General features: G+C 46.2%; 1 protein-coding gene across 1 annotated transcript in view; it reads right to left on the minus strand.

Annotated features, from left to right (window-relative positions):
* CACNA2D3 (calcium voltage-gated channel auxiliary subunit alpha2delta 3) overlaps window positions 1-22,971 on the minus strand; it is an 856,949-nt gene that overhangs the window by 410,520 nt on the left and 423,458 nt on the right. Inside the window, exon 10 of the mRNA XM_021694907.1 lies at window positions 134-223. Within this exon, the coding sequence (XP_021550582.1) occupies window positions 134-223 (90 nt within the window). The remainder of the gene's footprint in view (window positions 1-133; window positions 224-22,971) is intronic.

The raw sequence follows: 22,971 nt of genomic DNA on the forward strand, positions 1-22,971 counted from the left end.
GAAAGAAAGAAAGAAAGAAAGAAAGAAAGAAAGAAAGAAAGAAAGAAGAAAGACTAAAAAAATAAATAAAAAATAAAATAAAATTCCATTTCTTCTTCTGGACATAAGAAAGGTAAATTAAAGAGGAGCTTACGTCACTGAGAATGTTGAAGGCCTCGTTCAGAGCTATATCCAGCATTCCAATTCCTTTGGCAAAAAGTTTGTCCAGATGCTCCCGGAAGTGCTGGAACAACAAAGCAGAGAATTCATTAGCATCCGAACTGTTACATGAAACACCAACCTCCAATGAACAGGTGCACACTAAGACCAATGAGTCTGGGACCAAAATGGTCATAATGTGTTTCCATCCTTCAGAATTCAAAACATAAGAACCTATTCAATATAAAATTTACCTTCCATACGCATTTTCAGCTTTGATTACATTCTAGGGGAAAAATTCATTGAATTCTGGTGGAAAGTACTTAATTTATCTGAAGTTCTTACTTTCCTTTCAGCTCCCATGACCCACCCTGTCCCCTTCTACCCTCAAATTTCCCACTCCTGATCACTTCTAGGACTCTGCACATGCTCTCCTCCACTGGGAACCCACCCTCCATCCATTTCCTGGCTCTCCCACCACATTTTCCTCTCACCTACTTTTGGGATCTCAGTTTGGACATCACCCCCTTCTGGCCTAGGGAAACTTCGCAGACCCCCATCTCTGAGACTGCTTCAGAATGCTTCCTTAGGACCCTATGCTGCCTCCCATGCTCAGACCCACCTTGCACTTAGCACTCTGGGTATAGAACTGCCAGTTAAATTCTGCCCCCACCCAAGACTGTGACATTCTGGAGACCAGGCATGTCCGGTGGCCTACTCTCTCTCCCTTGATGACGACATATCTGATACACAAAAGGTGCCCAAACCACCTCCAAAGAGAAGGATAAAGACTGGATCACAAGGTAAGACTTGTGATTACGGCAAGGGGGACACAGGCCAGAAATCAGAAGAGCCTCAAGGAATATGCAAAATGGGAACAAATCTCTTCAGAGACATCCCCAAGGCCCATCTGCCTATGTTGGTTCCACAGAAGCCCAGCATCAGCTGGAGAGTAAAGGCAGCAAAGAGAAGTAACTGTGGAGCCCATTATGTTTCTGCTTCTCAACAAAGATGCAAGAGTGGGTCCAGGCATGTGCCCAGGGACACATGAGCCGGTGGGATGTCCACTGACTCAAAGCTCGTGTCCACAGTGGCACAGCTGCTTGGCATTATTTTCCAACTGCCCTGTTCCAAAACCACTTCTTTTCTACTGAAATGAATTACTCTCTCCTCAAAGGCATCCACACCCTTGTCTGCTGGAGAAACTGGACGGAGGAGTCACAAGGAGGGAGAGGGGCAGGAAGGGTGTGCTCATTGAAAATGTTGGCTAGTGATTTCCCGGCTGAGGAATGGCTTTCTTTCTCTGCCATACCCTGGGGCCCATCAACACCCCAAACATTCCATCAGCATGGTGACACCTACTCATGATGTGTCTGCCTTAGAACTCTATAACTGATTGCGGAATAAGAATAGATCAGAGAGATCAATCCTAGGACGTGGCCAATGGTTCTAAGATGCTCTTCTCCCTGGGCCCCCTCCAGGAAGCAGCAGGGGCCACTGGTTGTGGGGGTGGGCTACAGGTTTGCTGGCAAACTGGACTGGAAAATTTTGGTGGGCTCCTCACAGTGATTCAGCTTTAAAGACAACCAGACCTAACGTGAATCAAGATTGGATTTGAAGTTGGCTGCTCACCCTGGGAATATTCATGTAGCCCACAAGATCCCTTCTTGGGTCCATCCCTCCCTCACAGCAATCATGCCCTCATGCTCACCAGAGCAGCCATGGTTATGGAAAACTGCTTCATGTTAGGTCCTTAGCAAATATCATGCAATTGTGTCCTCACAACAACCCTGTAAGGTTCCATCAACCCACTTTGCAGATGGGAAGAGTGAGGCTCAGCACTGCACCGCAATTCGCACACCTCCTAGCTGCCCGGCCCAGGTTCCACCCCAGGTCTGCTTCACCCATTCTAATGCCTCCCTTTTTCTGCTATACACCTGCTACTTTGTTTGTTTGTTTTTTAGTACTTTGTATGCCAGGCACTGGCCAGGAGCTCTTAATCTCTACACCTGGGCTACAGCAGAGTCTACAGGTGACTATCTGAGTCTACAGGCTTGCATAGTGGGGGAGAGAAATGCTGAGGGCCAGGGACTTGCTGTGGCAAACCACACGGCCAGAAACCAAGCTTTGCGCTTCTCTGTTCTTCCTGCTGAATGTCCAAGGCCCAGCAGGATGCTGAGCACATGGCATGTCCTTCTCGAGCACCCAGTGAACAAATCCAGACAGTTAACTAAATCTGAAGAAGCCCAGGTGTCCTGGCTGCACGTGGGCAGGAGGGGATCAAAACAGATCAGTCTGCCTTCTCCAAGAATCACTGCCCTTGGAGACCTGACTCGCAGGTGAGTAACGGCCACCAGGAAGGACTTAGTTAGGCTCCGCAGGCACCTCAGGACAGATCCTACACACCCTACAGGACATTGTGACATGCCCATCACGCAGCCTGCAGAGGCTGGACTTTAACAGGTCCCAAGTTCACATTGCTGTGACCAGACCCTGCCTTGACAAGTTCGTTCTATTCATCTGATGTCATTTCTGTCAACTGCATTTAATTGTGCTCAGCTACACAAGTTTAAACAGTATTTTTTTTTAATAACATAGCAACCCCATTTAGTTTGTCTTTTAATCCATGTGTGGCTGCATTTCCTTTTCATCCATGTGTCATGTGCAGAAAGACTGCTCCAGGCAATGGTTGCTTTTATTGCTGGACATTTAGAGGAAAATGCAATAACATGCCATGGAGTTCCCCTCAACTCGATTTCATAACAAGGTCAGTTCTGATTTTATTTCTTCCTGGGACAATTCTGGTCCCCATATTACGTGGGAAAAATATGTCCCCAGGTTAAGGGGTTCCAAATGACATCTCAGATGAAGGACACTCTCTCTGTTTCTTTCCCTCTCCTCTCATGTCCAGACTCCATTTTCTCCTATGCCACACCTGGACCTAATCTGCTCTTCCAGCCTGCGTTTAACCCTCAGCCCACCTCTTGTCTTACACAAAACCAGGGCCTTGCCTTCCAGGGAATCATCCCCAGTGATGTGGCCCCACCAAGAGCTGCTCTGTCCACCATGGCAGTCATGAGCTAAATTTAGCCACTGACAGTAAATTTAATTAAAATTACATAAAATGAAAAACTCAATTGCTTCATTCCCCAGGCACATTTCAAGTGCTCAGTAGCCCCCTGTGGCCAGTGGCTACTGCACTGGAAGGTGAAGATCAAAGTACACCTCCATCATCGCATAAAGGTCTATTGGACAGAACTCACCTGGAGACACTTGGGCTAAAAGGGTCCTTCCCCCTTACCAAGCCACTGATCAAGGGTGAGTCAGAGGAAACTCTAAGGCTTGTACTCAGTGAATGTGTTTGGTTTTGCCTGTTCAACACCCATCCCCCTTCTGATTTTCCTTCTCCCCCACCGCCTCCTAATTCATATGGTTTGGGTGAGGCTAACTTCTCTCTTCCTCCTTCCCAGATGAAGGGGTGAGCCCATCTATCAGGCTTGACCAATTTGTGAATTCCATCCCAAATTCTACTAGGTACCATCAGGCATGGGCATATGACCCAATCCCTGGGCCTCTACTGAAATGTGGGGAAGAAAACTTTGTCTCTACTGAGATTACCGAGAGGTAGGGAAGAAGCCTGGGGCTGCCAACAGCCATCGAGCCACTGGGCAGGAAGCTCTCCCCTGAATAAAGGTAACGGCCAAGGAGAACCGGGCACATAATGGAGGGGGCAAGATAGAACCATGACAGCATGGCTTGAGCTCCTAGAACCAGGCATGCCTAGCTTTTTCAGATAAGCGAGCCAATAAATTTGCTCCTTTGCCTGACCAGATCTAGCTGGATTTGGGCCACTTAATTGAAAGGAAAGGACCTTGATGACCACAACCATCACAAGGACCCTGGCCAGAACAATGCCTCCAAAGCCCCGCCCCTGGATTATAACGATCCCCTACATCTCCTCCATCCCCCTCCTCCCCTTTCTAATCACTGTATCACATGGAGTGGTTTACTCGTCGTATGAGTGCTCGTGCCAGACAGAGTAAGGCGCTTCACGGCACACTCCTGGTGCGCATGGATTTAACGCCCACTGCTTTCACTGCTCATGACACGGAGTAATTTGCTAAGGAGGAATCCTAAGCATGTGTACTCCAAGGGTAGTGTCTGTAAGAGAAGGAAGGGGCCTGGCCCACCACTCTGCAGCCTCTTCATCAATACAGATTTCTTCTTCTCTACTCTCAGTTGTGGTTGCTCTAAGATTCAAATTTTTTTTTTAAGATTTTATTTATTCATTTGAGACACAGAGATACAGAGAGAGAGAGAAAGCATGAGCAGGGAGAGAGGCAGAAGGAGAGGGAGAAGCAGGCTCCTCACTGAGCCAGGAGCCCGATGTGGGGTTCGATCCCAGGACCCTGGGATCATGACCTGAGCCGAAGGCAGATGCTTAACCATCTGAGCCACCCAGGAGCCCCAGATTCAAAATGTGTAATATTTAATGCCATCACATTATAACTGTTGTATGTAAGCAATTGCTATTCAGACTCCATGGACTCTGGAAGAAAAAAAAAAAAAACTGAACTAAAATTCAGGAGACTGAGTCCTAGTTTCTGGCTATGCTATTTACCAGCTATGAGACCCTGAAGCAGGTAGCTTTGGCTCTCCAGCCTCAGTTTTGCTCCCTGTGCAATGGGCATGGGAACGCTGCTACATAGTGGGAGGAGAGTGAGGGCCCATCAGTGCCTCGGTGCAGCGGGCAGAAGCCAGGCAGCCTGAATTCCAACTTCCACGCTTCCCCCCACCCTCTCTCAACACGTGAGTAAGCCACTGCCTACATCTGGGCCTTCAGCTCTCTCCTAACACAAGGGGTATTGGGCTGACCTCTCGCTGAGAGTACAGGAAAGAACATCTGAAAGAACAGTGATGACAGAAGAATGGGAGACTATCTCCATTTCATATTCACTAAAATAAATATATGAAAAAAAAGTCCTACAAAACTTTATACCTTAAATACCTTCTATGCCAACTTCCCCGTTTGCAGCTTTACAATCTAATATAGGCCTTGGGAAATGACTTCTTTTGCCCTGTGAGGGCCAGATTTTATTACATGGAAAAAGACACGTGGTTGAGACCCGAGTGCCTTCCAGAGCCTGCTCCAGAGAACAGAAGGTTCAAGACTGCCCAAGCCAGGAAGACACGCCACAACAGTGCGCCAGGAGGTGGCCAGTTTCCATTATTTTTTTTTTTCTAAATTAAAATAAACAATTTATTGGAAATGGTGACAGTTCCATTTTATTATTAAATTTCAGTAAAGGAGGAGGAGGGTGGCTTTTTTATCTTTGCTTCATGCACTCAGCCAGCATACACTGCTGCCCAGGAAAAGGCCTCGCTTCCAAAGCAATTAGTGCAGCTTAATGCCTGGGGAGAGACCCGGGAGCGCCAGCAGGCGTGGCACAGCTCGGCTGCTTATCTCTGCGAAACAGTCACAACGTCCAGGCCAGCAGAGGGTCCTGGAGAAATAACCCTCTCCCTCCACCAGCATTTGATTTAGTTGACTCCACACTGATAGTGCTCTCTGTGATAACAGCAATCATGTTTTCTCCTGTCAACATAATTATAACAAATGCTTGAGTCCTCCCAATTAAAAGCAAGGGACTAAAGGGAAAAGTGGACATTGGGAAACAAAACCATCCCCCATCCACAGAGCTGGTGGTCCTGGCTAGGAGGCTTTAGGGGGGAGGCGAAAGGTCCCCAGTCGACGATCCCCATCCAGGTCACCGGCATTCGGCAGACCTGAATTTTACGTCCACCAGCTATGGAGGAGGGTCACGGCAGCATCTCGGCCATGGGAAGGCTTTCAGAAATTCTCACCCAAGTCCTCCAGTGGCGGCCAACACTGGCTGAAGGACAACTGTATGCCGGGCACTGTGTGTCTTTCATGCATCACCTCGCCTGGTCTTAACATCCTTAAAGGGTACCATCAGGTTCCTGGTTTTGACATATGGGCAAATGGAGTGTCCGAACAGTGAAATGTTTGCCCAAGGTGGCCGAGCAAGTACAAGAAAAGGGAGTCTCCAAATGCTGAGTCCCATACCTGAACCCCTGTGCCACACAGCCCCTCCCAACACTCAGAGCACAGCTCTGCACATCCTTGATCCAGCCCAGCCTGCGGGGGTGTACAGAGTCTGAGGGGTCATGTGCAAAGCTGCAGTCCCATTCAGGGCTGGCTTCCTGGGCGTGTGACCTGTGCAGTCACCCAGGGCTCCATGCTCAGAAGGACCCCGTGCTTGGTTTAATGCTTCGCTGTCCCTGTCTTGAAATTCGTAATAATTTTACTTTTGAATGTGTGACCTGTAAACGAAGTCCCCTGGAATAGGATCATGCATGTGAGCAGAGCAGGTATGGGAAGTGTGCGTGCACCCAGTGTGCCTCGCTGCCTGTTCACACCCAGCCCTCACCATGGCCGGGAGCCCAGAATCCTGGGGAACACTGCGGGCCTTCATCAGACACGCTTGACTTTATTAGCTACTTAGCACTGTGCTGTCTGGTGGCTAAAAGGACATTTTTTTTTTTAAAGATTTTATTTATTTATTTGAGAGAGAGAGAGAGTGAGCACGAGAGGGGGGAGCGGGAGAGGGAGAAGCAGACTCCCCGCTGAGCAGGGAGCCCGATGCGGGACTCGATCCCGGGACTCCAGGATCATGACCTGAGCTGAAGGCAGTTGCCCAACCAACTGAGCCACCCAGGCGCCCTAAAAGGACATGTTTATTGACAAACTAAAATTCAGAAGCTACAAGTGAGGGTACCCTGTACAGGACCCCCCCAGTCAGCTCTATTAGTAATAGACACGCTCCCACTTGTCTTCTCAAAGACAGACATGGCTCGTGTCCATTAAGTCAGCCCAAACAGACAAGCGGTGTCTGTCTCATTCTGACGTTAGACCCCCCTGAAATCCCCGTGACCCCCCCTTTGCCGCTGAGCTGCAAACACAAAGTGCAGAAGCCCATTGGCCAGAGACCCAGAAGGCATCCATACTTGTCTTCTGACCCAACTAGGATAGATGCTAGGCCACAAGATGATTTAGTATAAATATGGATATAATTCCTCCTGACCACACCCCTGGAACCCCAATGCTGGATGACCCTCCTGGGCTCCAGTTCAGTCTGAGAAATCCCCTGGCTGAACTATACTGCATCTTTTGGGGGTACACACACACCAGGGACCTAGGGCAGTGCCCAGTCAATAGAGTTTACAGGAAAGGCACACACCTTGGGGCATTGCTACCCCCAAATCAGGCTCCGGTGCATCAGACCATCATTCGATTCCAGTGGGGAAAGTAGACAATGACATGGTGTTTCTCAAACATGAAAACGGAATGGCCCAAGAGGCTGGTGGTATTAAACAGCAGGCCCAGATGTTTGCAATTTGGGGGAGAAAGTACAGACACTGACAGAACCTTGGCTGAGCCAGGCCTGGTTTCTCCTTCATGTCCTCTACAACAAATTGAAGTGTCTGAAGGTAGGAGCTGTTTCATGCTAATGCCAAATTGGAGACCGGAGAGATCTCCTGGACGTGAACGATGAACACTGTTTCACACCGGGTAATCACGTTAGTGTTGACATCATTTTGATGGCACTGTTTCATGCTAATGCCAAATTGGAGACCGGAGAGATCTCCTGGACGTGAACGATGAACACTGTTTCACACCAGGTAGTCACGTTAGTGACGACATCATTTTGATGGCAAAAGTGCTACTTCTACCAGGTGAGATGGTAGTGATGAGCCCAGAGCCGGCGAGTGTCTACGATGGGAAAGTACCTATGGTAGGACAGGAGCCTCCACCAAAGCCGTCCACAGTGGGGCAGGGCTGTGTCCCGGACAACTCGCGGCTAGATCCTGTGCGTTCACTGTCCTCCCCATCAAGCATCAGAGGGAACCTGCTCTGGGCCTCTTGGAGAGACTGAGCAAAGCCACAGCCCAAATGCTACTTGGACAGAAATGCCTGCTTTGTGTCCCAACTCCGTGCAACGGTGTGTGTATCCACGGTAGGCCTCACCCTTCACATCTTTTGGACATTTCTGAAGGTCCAAGTTCATCCTCTATAAACTTTATGAAAACCTTGATTTGATTCAAATCTGCTTCTTGGAGGAAGAATGCTTTCATCAGTTTCAGTGTGCAAGAACAGACAGAAGTCACAATTTTAGTTCATTCCAAGCACCATGCCAAGCTCTGTGGAAGCTCTGACTCTGAAGAGATGAGTATTTAGAGTCAGCATCCAGGGAGAACGGAATGCAGAGGCAGCCCTGGGGATCTGGAGGGCTCTTCTTCATCAAGCCTTCCCCTCATGGTCAGGGTCAGGAGGACACAGATGCAAAGCTACAGCCCAGAGTGGAAGGTGGTGGATGCCGAGAACACACATCTGGAGTCATGGTCCAGGGCAGGGAGGAAGGGGCGGTGATGCATGTGCCTTGACCCACCCCCCACTCGCCCACTCAGTGACAGCAACACTCATTTCTGGGACAGCCTGGCAAGGACGTGGGACCCCAGGAGACTTTTTCTGTATAATCGCTTGGAAGATTTGCGTAGTTTTACAAAACTTGTACTCAATTAAAAAATATTTGTTTCAGTGATCTCTGTATTTTGCCAAATTAATTACATATGGCTATCAAATTTAATTGTCTGAATGGAAGAATCCATTCTCATTCAAGTCTGTGAATAAACAAATACCCTGTACGGCATTACAATTTTTTTTTTAAGGGATGTATCAACATTTGACCAGTCCCCTACTGATGGAAGTTCAGTTTTTCAGTGTCTTATTGTTTCAGACATTACTACGGTAAACATCAATGTACACAGATCACAGTGTCACAGTGCATATGTGTATAGTAATACCAGTCTCACAATGTCACAGAAAGTTACTAGGTCAATGATGTCTTCATTTATACCATGCAGGGTTACGATGAGAATTTAATGAGATAACATAGACCAAGTGCTTAATACAGTCCAGCACATATGTCAAGCAGTCAGCAAAGGTTCAGCATCACTAGCAGGGCAGCACTGGCACTGTATTTCGAGGCTAGTTAAGTACCCAGATTGAAATTCTGAAAACAAAAACAGAAGACCCCTACAAGTCTATCTATAGCAAAAGGGAAGTCACTGGCTCCTACCAGGGGACAACTGGGAGCAAGGGCTCAATGATGCATTCCAGGCAGGGCCTCTGTGTGTCTCTCGCCTGGAACCACTTGGCTTCATTCTGCCAGCAGGCTCCTGACCACACAGCTGCCTCCATCACCGGTGTCACACGTACCTGGCGCAGACGGCCCAGGGGCCAGAGCTAAGCCTGCCAGATAATATCAGAATGCCCAATCAACTTTGAACTTCGGATAAGCAAACATGCTGAAAATGTTTCCAATGCTGACCTGAAATTCAAAGTTAAGCGGGTGCCCTATTTGTTCGTTTGTTTTGCTAAATTGGCACCTCCACACCAGACCAATTTCCACAATGTGTCTATCAGAAAAGTTCCCAGAAACACTCCGATTAGCCCAGCCTAGGTATGTGTTTGGGCCTGAGCCAATCAGGTGGCCAGGGAATGGGACCGTTGGCTTACCCAGGTCTGGACCATGTGCCCGTTTTTGAACTTGAGGTTGTAGTAGCAAGAGCTGAGGAAAGTCCCACCTAAACTTCATTGAATGGGTTTGATATAGACAGAGGGATTTCACTGAGGGGAGGAAGGAGGGGATTCAGGACAGAGAAGAACTGATGTATGAGCAGCTTGTGGGCGAGGTGCAGTCCTTCACTGGCTTAGTCCACATTCTCAATGTGCTGACACAGCTGGGGAAGCAAAGACGTGTCCAAACACACACACACACTTCCACGGTGAGCAAGGGGCTTTACTCTGCAGCATACAGAGAGGCAAACACATGTAGAGAGGAGATAAGAAACAAACGGCAGCTTTTCCAAGTGAAAATCACAATATGCCTCTTAAAAGTTAGAGTAAAGGATTTCTAGAAAATAGGTGGTCCTGTGGATGGTTTGAGGTCTAGTAGAAAGAATGCCCGAGACAGAAGAAAAGATAACACTGCGATAACTAGTATTTATTGGGTGCTTTCTATGCACCAGCCTTGGCTTGAGCACTCACAAGTAGCGTGTCCTTCAAGCCTTACAACAAGCCTAAAAGATACGGCATTCCATTACTCTCATTTTATAAATGGAGAAACAGATTCAGATGGTTCACATCACTTGATAAGATCTCACAGCTAATGAATGGTAGGGCTGAAATTTAAATCCAAGCATCCTGTCTTTAAAATATATATTGTCACCCACCCCCCCCAAAAAAAACCCTTTTTGTTATAGAAAATTTCAGTTACCAACTCCTGGTGAATCTTATTTTATCAACATCCCACCACCACCCTCTTCCATCTCCCTTATGGGAGCCAGCCTCCAAGATGGCCTCCAATGATCCTCCCCTCCTGACAGTCATACCCTTCTGTGGGGCCTGCCCAGGGCCGCTGCTCTGTGATCCAGAGTTAGACTCTGTGACCAAGAGAATACAGCAGTGATGATATGCCACTTGCAAGGTTAGGTTGTAAATGACACTGTGGCTTCCATTATGGTTGCTTTCCCAATCTCTATTGGATAATTCACTGCAGGGAGGCCAACCACTTTGATGGGAACAGCCCTATGGAGCTGCCTACATGGCAAGACACTAAAGCTTCCAACCAATAGCTATAAAGAACTGGGATCTCTTCCCAACAGCCACATAAAGGAGCTTACAAGTAGATCTTCCATCCTAGTCAAGCCTTCAGATGATTGCAGCCCTCAGCCAGCATCCTGCATGCAACATTATGAGAGACCCTGACCCAGAACCATCCAAGCAAGCCATTCCTGGGTTCCTGACCCTCAGAAACTGTGAAATAGTGTTTCTCATTTTAAGCTGTTACATTTTGGGGTAATTTGTTCTACAACAATAGATAACTAACACACTTTCATCCAGATTATTTTGAAGCACGGCATCACATTATTTCATCTGTGAACATGTCAATATAATATGTGTCTCTGAAAGAAAAAGACTTTTAAAACCAAAAGCATAATAGTCATTACACATTATGTCAATCACAGCCATAGTCTGAATCAGGATTCAAATAAAGTCCCCATATTGTGCTTTGTTGAGGGGTCTCAAATCTCTCATTCTAGGGTTTTTCCTTCATTATTTTCTCACAATTTTTCATTGAAGAAACCAAGTTGTTTGTTATGAAGAGTATCTCAGAATCCAAATTTTACTAATTGCCATTCTGAGGTGTCATTTAACATGTTCCTCTGTCCACTACACATTAGTAAATTGATGGTTAGATTTAGGGCTTGATCAGATTCGGGGCTGACTACTTATGGATGAATGGATATATTTACTTCATTTATGCTGTTGTTTTCTCTCAGACAAATGTCTGGAGTCTTCTTGTGATGTTGACAGCCATTGATGCTCAATGCCTAGATTCATTAATTCATTAGGGGTCATATTTTAATTCTATCAATACTCATCATTTATTAGATTAAAACTTTCTAGAAATTTCTAGAAAGAGAAGCTTCCCTTCTTGCACCATTGAGCTGACTGAGGAACCATTTGCAGAGGAAATTTGGATAAATGCTTGCTGTTCTTCATTCATTTATTGGTCTTCAAAATAAAGATTGGTCCGGGCGCCTGGGTGGCTCAGTCGGTTAAGCCGCTGCCTTCGGCTCAGGTCATGATCCCAGCGTCCTGGGATCGAGCCCCACGTCTGGCTCCCTGCTCAGGGGAGAACCTGCTTCTCCCTCTCTCTCTGCCTGCCGCTCTGCCTACTTGTGCTCTCTCTCTGTCAAATGAATAAAATCTTTAAAAAATAAATAAATAAATAAAGATTGGTCCAAAGGTGACCAATAAGGGGTTCCCTCCCTCTTTTTTGAGTATCATTATGAACTTGTGGTTTTGCTGCCTCATATTTTTGTCATCAGCATGGACTGTAGCATACATCATGTGTTTCAATCTTGGTAATTTTTTAGGAAGAGATGCTCAATTTTCCCCATCTTTGGCCAGTGGGAGCCGCTTCCCTTTAGGGTTGCAACCAAGTCCTTTTACAGGAGTTGATATCTTCAGGATCATCTTGTTCATTTCCTGCCCTGACCTAGAATCGGCCATTTTTCCAAGGAGCCCAATAAAACCCCTGTTCTTAACCACTCACACTCTACAGCCTCCGTGTTTTCCTTGGGTAACAGAGGGAAGGAGACACAAGAAAAAGCCAAAATGGGCTGACTGAAGAGTCAGAGAAGCAAAAGTTACTGGAGAAGCTCATGAAGGGCATAAAATGTGGTGTGAATCTCATGGTGGGCAAAGGACAAGGAAATAAGGTGGTGAAGTACTTCCTAGACACAGGTCAGGAATTTACTCCAGGAATAGGCAACAATGGTAAGAAAATAAAAGATGGAGCTAGAAGATGAATTTTATGAAAGGGGCAGGATTGGCATGCTTAACTAGGGTAGGCTCTGTGCTTGGCCAGGACCATAGAGAGAACTCAAATTCCACTACGTCAGGACTGGAAGGGGCCTCCAAGGGCATCCATTTGATCTAACCTCCATCTGTACTGCGTAAAATGAAGTCTGACTGTATTGACCCCACATCTTTCTTATTACAGACTCTTCTTCCCTTTCCCCACGGTACACATTTTATCTCAACATCCTTAGCCTGCTGTTGGTTTATATGCATTCAGTGAGTCACCAAATACTGATTAAGAACCCATGAAATGTCACATACTATACTTGATCAATTAAGCAAGAGCAGATCTGGTGTACAGACTGCAATCGATGAGTACACAGATACGTGCAAGAGTAACAAGAGCAATCAAGGAAAGGCTCTCGGTAGTTTGATAGTACAGCATATGAGCACTGAGGGAGGGCCCAGAGATTAAGTAGGCAAAGGCAAGGAGACTAGGACATGAGAGCTATAGGTAGAGAAAGAGCGTGTGCCAAGGTCCTGTGGGAGGAAGAAACAGAGCACACATAAATGACTGTATTAAGGTCACTGAGCACAGCGAGGGAAAAGAAACATAAACCTGGAGAGACAGGAAGGAGCCAGACCTGGTAGGAACGTGTAGGCAACATTCAGAACTGTTTTCAGTAAGTTATTAATTAGAGGCTGTTAAGGCTCAAGAGGCTTTAAGACTCAGAGCTAAGACAGAATGACATAATATAGAACAAGAAGCCTTTCCCAGGGACTCCCAGATCAGCAGCAAGGGGGGCCATGAGAGTAAACCAGAGCACAGACTTCACCAAACAGGTGACAGAGGCCTAGGGCCATCCACACCCTGGAAAGCAAACCTGCAGTAATCCACAGGAAATGGGCTCATGGATCCTCAGTCACAGGACATGAGGTCAACAGAAAGCTTTATAGACCCCAGGCATGCTCTCATTCCAGGAAATTTAAGATTCAGTCACTGGCAAGGTGAACAAAATAGCAGAAGAAATCTCTCCAACAAAGAATTTTCTGACATGTGAATAAAGGAATTTTTTTTTTTAATTCACTGTCATTATAAGATTGAAGATACAACTCCTATAAATACCCCAGTTGTTTTTCTGAAGGAAAATGCCTCTTTACAAATGTGCAGTCTACCTGACAAGTACAAATGCAAATTAATAAGCATGTACATTATAAGAAATCCCATGTCTCCAAGTCACAGATCAACCGAACATCAACTATGCTAAGTCCTGCTGCTTTGATCTACTTACTGGGGACAGTCTCATCATGTTCCTTATTTGTATCCACCTGTGCAGGTCACACACGCTGCTCGTCTTCATGTCCAGCCACAGAGACAGTGTATGTTCACAGCAGTTCACTGCAACCCCTCCCGGTGTCTGCCAGCGCCCCCAGGGGGTGCCGGGGTCCGGCTTCGGCACACAGACTGTTGGTCTGAGGAAGGCAATGGTTGCTCGCATGTCCTAGCTGCTGCTGGCGTGCCAGTCATTTCAGCTGGCTCAAAAACCAGGTTTTCTCGCGCTGATCAGATTAGCTGACCCGATCCCTTCCTGCACTTGGTTGCCCTCCCCGGTTGTCAGGGCATCTTCCCAGTGCCCTGGAGGTTATCTGCTCCTCTGCCTGGTAGGCAGTAGGGTGGATGCATTTAATTTAATCTCTACTCACCTCTAATTGAAATTAAAGGGACTTTAGGAAGAACATCATTATTACCATCAGGTAGAGAAAAAGAGCAAAATATGCTAATCATCTGACTTCTGGAAAATGCTCTTCACAAATCTAATAAAGGCAGGAGCAGAAGTAGGTCCATTATTTGGGGCTCAAGCCCTCTCTGGGCTGCCCCTGACTTCACCTGCACAAAGTCAATCTGTCCTCTTTCTCTGTTGGTACCACGTCTTTGGGCTGCTTCTACTTCCAGGTGAGCTACGATGACAAGTCACCAGAACGGTGATTAAAGTATTGGCAGTCTAGGAGAGGGTCTCCGGGATCCATCTGGAGAAGGGCCTTGCAGTCCGCCTAGGTCAAAGGTGGCCTTGCAGTCCGCCTAGGTCAAAGGTGTCCCTGCCGGGACATGTTCAGCCATTAAAGAAAAACAGAGATTCTTCTCCAACGGGAGCAGCGCTTTACGGAGCTTTGTGGAGCTTTTATCAGCTCCACAGGTTGTCAGGCTGTGAGCCTGCTCCGCTCCCCGCTCCCCAAGGAGAGCAGAGGAAGGGGAAGGAGGCCAGCTGGGAGAGGGAGCAGGCTGCTGGAGTGATCTCAACAACGGGACAAGACCATGAGGACACCAGCATACTTTCTTTTAACCTGTCCTTTGAATGTGCTCCTCCCGAGAATATGTTACAGCACTAGGAGTAAGTTAATACGATGCCTGATCTTTTAAAAAGAGATAAAACACAAACACTCCTCTAACATTCTGTGTGCTGAAATTCATTTATTTAAAAAAGAAAATGCCACACAACTCCCATATGGAATTCTGCAATAGGCACCGATTTTTTTTTTTTTTTTTTTGGATTCTTCTCCTTCCCCCCCCTCCCAAAATCTGAATGTCATTTTCAGGGTAGCACCATGTTTTAAATACAACCTTCCCTAAGACCGTAATTCTGGTCCAAGTCTGCAAAGATTCTTCTGAGTATTCTATCCCTTTTCTGGTACCAAGTTAGAGAAAAGAACGATGGCTATGTGTCCCAGGCTTCAACCTTCCACACTTCTAGTTTTATGGACACTTCTCCTTTGAGCATAGAAGCAGGCATACAAACTGAATAAAATGGCCTCTTCTGGTCGGCACGTTAGATGAAAACTGACTTCACTGCTGAATGTTTGGAGTCAAAGTAGCGTCCTGAGGATCTTGAGGACAAAGACAAAAGACCACCCTGCTAGGGGGTGCCGAGAATTTAGAGAGAGTCATTTCAAAGCTGCTTAACAATGATCTTTCAAATAACTTCCTAAAACAGACATACAGTCTGAAAAATGGTCAACAGTTAGAAATGTCACATGACTCAAAACCCCAGCTCAGCTCCATGTAACTCCCACACAAGAAACACCATGCACAGAGCACAATTTTAACACTTTTTCAATCCAGTCTGGCAGCGTCCATACTTTGCCCAGGCCCAGTTGAGACTTGGAGGGAAAGCTCTCGAAGGTTATTCCTGCAAGAGGCTTGGCCAAGCCGTGTGATCAGGTCTCCAGATGCAACCCTCACCTACACACACTTCCTTGGGTTCTAGGATGAGACAGGGAGGTCCTATGCATCATGACCGCGTACTTGCAAAAAAGGGCAACACGACTTTTTGGTGAAGGAGAAACTATGAAAGTTAGGTATTAGAGGTATTAGAAAGTTACGTATTAGAGGAAGATCTAAATGTGGGCCCTGGAAAACTCTGGAACATAGAAGCCAGAGAGTCACATCTAGTCTCTCAAATGCAGCAGTGTCAAACAAGCCTGTGTTAAAGTCTATCATGCAGCCTGCACTGGATCAGAATCTTGAGGTGGGCAGGGCATGGAAACAGACTTTTTAAAAGTATATGTGATTATTCTATGCACTGCTGATTAAAATCTGCTGCTTTAGGGGCACCTGGGTGGCTCAGTTGGTTGAACATCTGACTCCTGATTTTTGGTTCAGGTCATGATCTCAGGGTTGTGAAATCAAGCCCCGCCCAGGGCTCCATGCTCAGCGGGGAGTCTGCTTGAGATTGTCTCCCTCCTTCTCCCTCTAACACCCCACCCTGCCCCGCACTCACTCATCCTCTCTCTAAAATAAAAAAAAATAAATCTTTAAAAGGCTCTGGGCAGTCCTACAGCAAAGAAGTTTACTTAAATATATTTAATCTGTCATTCCTCCTCTTCCCTGTTCCCCATCAGCACATCTATTCACGTCTCATTGTGGAACTACTGTTTCCTCAAATATATTTTTAAGACACACTGGCTTGGACAATTTAAAAAAGGTGTGTGTTGGGGGAAAGCATGGTACAGACTTGCTACGAACACAATCAGATGCTAGATTTCCATGCCACCCTCCTTATCTGATATACAATCAGCACTTAAGACTTTTCTAACACTTTCAGATCCTATCTGAGTTATCCTCTGTATTTGTTTGCTAGGGCTGTGTGATATTGTGACTTATAGTAAGAAATATATATTTGATCTTCATTCATTATTGCCTTTTTTTGGCATAGATCTCCTAAAGTCCTTGGGATTTCCTATGTGATAAGAGCTACAAGGTAAAAGGAGCATCCTTTTGTTCTTCATTACAAGCCCCTTTCAACCACACCTGAGAGTTTATGTTAACGTGGCATCTTTTGGAAAGCCCCAAAAGATGGGGGCTGGTTGTCAGGGAAACCAACCGACATTGGAACATTGGAACTTCAACCCTCCCACCCCCCAAGACCTCCAGTTCAATCACCAATAGCCAGTTACTTAATTAAGTGTACCTATATAATGAATCCTCCATGAAAGCACAAAAGGACAAGATTTGGAGCACTTCTGAGTTGGTGATCACATGGAGGTGCGGGGAGAGTGGCATCCCCAGAGAGAGAGAGAGAGAGGTGGGGGGCATGAAAGTTCTACATCCCCTTCCCACACACTTGGCCCTGTACATCTCTTCCATCTGGCTGCTCCTGAGTGATATCCTTTATAATAACCAGTAATCTAGTAAATAAGCTGTTTCTCTGAGTCCTGTGAACTACTCTAGCAAATTAAATGAATCCAAGGTAGGTGTCATGGGAACCTTTGCTTTCTGGCCAGTCGGTCAGAAGCACAGGTCCAACCTGGACTTGCAAACTGGTGTCTGAACGGAGCGGAGTGGGGGTGGGGTGGGCAGTCTTATGGGACAGAGCCTTAACCTAAGGGATCTGAGGCTATCTCTTGTAGACAGTGTGAGAGCAGAGTGAAATCTGTGGGACACCCAATCAGTGTCCAGTGAGACCTGGAGAGCCGCTTGATGGTGGTGGGAAAATACAGGTCAGGGGCTGCCGTGACAAAGGACCACAGACTGGGCAGCTTCAGTAACAAAAATGTATTTTCACACAGTTGTGGGTGTGGAGGTTGGAATCCTCGATCAATGTGTGAGCAAGGCTGGATTCTCCTGGGGCCACTCATGTTGGCTTGCTGCTTGGTGCCTTCTTGCTGTGTCCTCATGTGGCCTCTTCTCTGTGCGTGCATCCCTATGTCTCTTCCTCCTCGTATAAGGACAGCCCTCATAGCAGATTATGGTCCCACTCGCATGACTTCATTTAATTATTTTAATTACCTCTTTAAAAGCCCCATCTGAAAATATAGTTACACTGGGAGTTAGGGCTTCAACATATGGACTTTAGGGAAACACAATTCAATCCGTTACGCTCTTCCAACTGCTCAGTCAAGGGGCATAGGTCTCTGTTTTGCAGGTAAGAAAACAGACCAGAGAGGTTAAGTAAGTTGCTCATGGTCACCAGCAAATATCAGAGCCTAGATCACAACTCAACAACCTCAATGTCAAGGGCTCCTTTCCCTTCCCTACACTGCTTAGTCCCCTACTCCCAACAAGCTGCTCCCATGGCAAGGGGGTCTCTAATAATGCATGTCTATGATAGATTAAGCACTTTTTATTATGCATTCTTATTTCTTTGTTGTGAAAAGAAATTTGTACAAGACACTTTAAAGTCTGCAAGAGCCATGTTCATCACACCAAGGGCAAAACCCACATCTTTCAGCAACACCACTGAGATGCTCCACAACGTGGTTTACTCACAGTGTGGTCTGAACTGGTGTTTGTATCTCAAAGCCTGATAAGGGAGGAAGAACCTAGTTAAGTGAACAGATTCTGGAGCCAGGCCACCTGTATTCAAAACCCTGTTCCTTGTTATTGTGTGTACAATGTTGGTAAAGTCTCCTCGCCAATAAATGAGGAAAACAGAACATACCAGCCCGGGCTGTTTGGGAAGGTCAAGTGAGATTATAGATGTTAGGTACTGAGCAAAGGGCCTGAGACTAGTAAATATTCAGAAATTGTTAGCTGCTATTAAGGACATTTTAAAAATATTTTTACTTTTAAATAATCACAGACACACATGCAAGTTGCAAAAACTAGTAATGAAGAGTTTCCATAGCTTCCCCCAGGTTCCCCCAATGATAGTATCTGTCCCATACAATTATCGAAATCAGGGAATGGACAAGAAGGATAATACTAAACCACAGACTTTATTTGGGGTTCATCAGTTTTTACATGCATTATTTTTATTGATTGTATAGCTTTATGGAACTTTATCACATGAATAAACTCTTGTAATCACCACCATAATCAGGATACAGAGCTGTCTCACCACCACAAACAAAATCCCTGGTGCCAGCCCTTGAGCTTTCCATCCTTCCCTCTCTCCTAACCTCTGGCAAACACTGATGGTTCTCTATCACTATGATTTTATTTTGAGAATGTCATACAAAGGAAATCACACAGTACGTAACCTTGGAAGACCGTTTCTTTTCAGCAACATAATCAACTTACTATCCATCTATCCACGTTGTCAGATGTATCCACAGGCCTTCCTTTTCATTCCACTGTACGGAAGGACTGACATTTGTTTATTCTTTCGCCTGCTGAAGGACATTTGGGTTGGTTCCAGTTTGGGCAATTATAATGAAAACTCCTATGAACACTCACGGACAGGTTTTTCTGGATGTACATTTTCATTTCTCTGGGGCACGCACCCGTAAGTGGGCTCGCTGGGTCCTACGGTAAAGGGTAGGTTTAAACTAGTATGAACGACAGAAGCTGGTACTGAATGGGCTTAGAAGGTGTGTCCTCACCGGGACAGGTACATGGTGAAGAGCTTGAAACTCCTTGTAACCGTGAGGAGCTTCAACCAGTGTTAGAGGTTGAACGGCGTCCCTCGAAAGAGATATGCGGAAGTGCTCACCCCACTACCTCACAGCCTTACGTACGAGGGTCACTGCAGATGGAATTAGTTACGATAGGGTTGTAGTGGAGTAGGGCGACCCCCCAATCTGGTATGACTGGTATCCTCATGCTATAGACGGAATGCTTGTATCTCCCCAAAATTCACATGTTGAAACAATCCCCAGTGTGGTGATATGTGAAAGCGGGGCCTTGGGGAGGTGTTTAAGAGCCCTGTAAAAGAGGCCTCGGAGAGCTCCCTCAGACCTTCTGCCATCTGGGAACCAGGAAGCGGGCTCTCACCCAGACTCGCAATCTGCCCACACCCTGACCTTGGACTCCTGGCCTCCAGAACTGTGAGAAATAGAAGGTGGTTGCCGAAGCCACTCCATCTGTGGTGTTCATGACAGCCGCCCAGACAAAGACACCTCACGTGAAGGCAGAAGCATGGGGAGAGCATCACATGGACAGGAAGGAAGGTATGCAGCTGTAGAGAATGCTGGCAAGCCGCCGGACACTAGGACGGGATCCCCTCCAGATGTCAGGGGGAATGTGGCCCTGCGGACGCTCTGGTCCTCTTTTCAGACTTCCGGCCTCCATTGCTGTGAGACCATCCGTCCCCAATGTCGCAAGCCACCCGATCGGTGGCGCTTTGTCACGTGGCCCTAGCAGACTGCCGTGCAGCCCTAATCTCAGGCTGCAAGATTTTCAAGGTCTCTGAGAAATTCAAATCCGTGAACTCTGCCAACAAACACCACTGGCTTACAATTCTCTGAGGCCTTGAAAGTCATACAGCTTGAGACATCCGGTTATATTCTGCACGCTTCAGCAGGAATTTTATAGGTTTTACCTGTGAGAGGCCCAAGTCACACATCTTCAGAAGCCACACTCTGGCGCCCACGCTAAGGCACACGCGCAGAGAGCCAGGGCCTATCCCTCCCCCCGACTACATGACACGCTTAAGGTGATGACGGTGCACACACTCGAACTTAGTAACACGCTCACTTGCTGATGCACCAGCATTCTTTGGTTGCAAGCAACAGAAACTAACTTGGTCCAGCTTGTGTTGGATAGCTTTCAGAATCCACGGGAAGAGTCGGGGTACTGGTTGCAGTCAGCTGCATCCAACTGTTCTCTCCTGTCTTCTCAGAGTCCTGAACAGAAATCTCATCAACCTCTATGAGGGGGAGCAGACCTAGATTGATCAATTTATCCTGCCAAGGTTTCAAACTCAGGGTGCTACAAAAGAGGAGGATGCACGCAGGGCAGCCCAACACCCACAGATGAGCTACATGAGTAGCTTGTAAAGGAGCGTACGCCAGGGGACACAGTGCCCTGCAGCCAGTGGCTCCCTACTCAACAGACCCTGGTGATGCTTATTCCTCAAGCCAAAAACTCAACATCCTTAATATTTTCCTCTCTTGAACAACCACCATGGCTCCATCACAGACCTGCAACATCATATCTCTTCTGTTTTTCTGTACAAATATTATGGGTCATTCTTTTTAGGGATTCCCCTTATTTTCAAAAACTGGTCCTCTGAATCTCTTTTCAAGCATGATAACTCCTTGAAGTCTGTTTCCCTGTGAATGTAAGGCCCTTCCTTCCCTGCATATGGTAAGCAACTCCTGGGAGCAGTGGGGCGGCTCAGCTCATCTTCATGTATAAAGGAGAACCTGTAGATTATATGTCAAGACCGGAGGTGGGGTGGTCCTAGTCGCTCGCTAGTGATCCTCTCATTTCTTCCCACATATGGATCTTTTTTTTTTTATTATGTTATGTTAATCACCACACATTACATCATTAGTTTTTGATGTAGTGTTCCGTGATTCATTGTTTACGTATAACACCCAGTGCTCCATTCAATACGTGTCCTCTTCAATACCCATCATCAGGCTAACCCATCCCCCCACCCCCCTCCCCTCTAGAACCCTCAGTTTGTTTCTCAGAGTCCATCGTCTCTCACGGTTCATCTCCCACTCTGATTCCCTCCCTTATCTTTAATGAATGGAAAAAAATCATTTTTCAAATCTTCAAGTCAGTGACCTTTCTCCCACAACACTGGTGATCACTTTTCTATAAACCTACAGAGATTTTCAGAAGTCATAACTAGCTCTTTACAAATGAACACAGTTGTTCTAATTAATAGTACTGCAGTTCACACATGTAACAAATTGAGAGATTTTTTAACTGTTTTCGTAGATAAAAATGAACCTTATTCTGACTTAGCAGGGTAAAATTTAAATGTTAAATGTGTCATAGCTGTTTCCAAAATCCCTTCTCTAAATCCAAATTTAGTTACAATCATGGCAATAGATATTTCAGTGTTGGAAGCTGTCTCTCACGGAGAACCATGAGTAGTGAAATCACCACCATTGTTTATTTACAACAAGGTATGCCCCCCCCCAAAAAATTGCAAAAGCAGTGATTTGCATTAGTATAGTTCTTTATGATTTAGAATATCCTTTCACACATCTAGTCCCTTCAAGATCCCTCTTTGACACTTTCTGTCCCTCAAAGAACCAGGTATTATTATTATTATTATTATTATTATTAGCTTAACTCATTACTCCTCTCCTTCAATATTTTCCTCCTTCTTTCATTTTCTATTTACATAGAGAAAGAGTCCTATTACTTGCTAAACCCAGCTCTCATCTTTCTTCTTCCCAGAGTACTTTGGACGTGCTACAACCTATCTGGATTGGTCCTCTTCTCCCTGGAGCTATGCTAACATGAACATTTCAGAACAATTCAAACCCTTCTAGGGAAGAAACAGGACGATCCCACCCAGTCCATCAAACTTTATGACCAGGCTAATCTACTTTGACATTCCTTTGTATGTCGTCATATGGTGCACTGTACGTACAGTATGTTCATAAAATATACGGATACTGTGTGGTATAGATTCATATAGTATATATGAATAGTCAACCTCACCCGGTCCTGGGCACCCCCCTATATGACCATTGAAATTAGCACAGTCCCCCTGAAGAGTATTTAATTTCTTTCCCTCATTTCCCTCATTCAATCCACTAGCAAACACTGCCAAGTCTATTTCCAGAATATGCTCCAAACCCATTTACTTTTTTGCCCCCTCCAATGGTATCATCCTGGACCAGGGCACCCCTCTCCTGCACTGAGACTCAGAGAAGAACCCTCTGCTTCTCTTCTGACCTGATATGACCATTCTCCTCATAGCACTCAGAGAAAGTTTTTTTAAAATTTACATCACATCATGCCACTCGCCTATATAATGCATTCCAGTAGCTTCCCGAAGCTTTGTATGTGGAATGTGACCTCAGAACACCCAGGACATGGCCTCAGCCAGACTCTGACAAGGCATCAGAATGCAGCCTTCTCTCATGCTGGTCCCCTTTCAGAGGGCGGCTCCTCCGAGAGGCCCTTCCTGACTGCCAACCCATCCCCACCCAGTTGCTCTCTGCCACCTTATTCTGCTATCTTCTTTTACAAC

The sequence above is a fragment of the Neomonachus schauinslandi genome, chromosome 1, assembly GCF_002201575.2.
Source record: "Neomonachus schauinslandi chromosome 1, ASM220157v2, whole genome shotgun sequence".
NCBI lineage: Eukaryota > Metazoa > Chordata > Mammalia > Carnivora > Phocidae > Neomonachus > Neomonachus schauinslandi.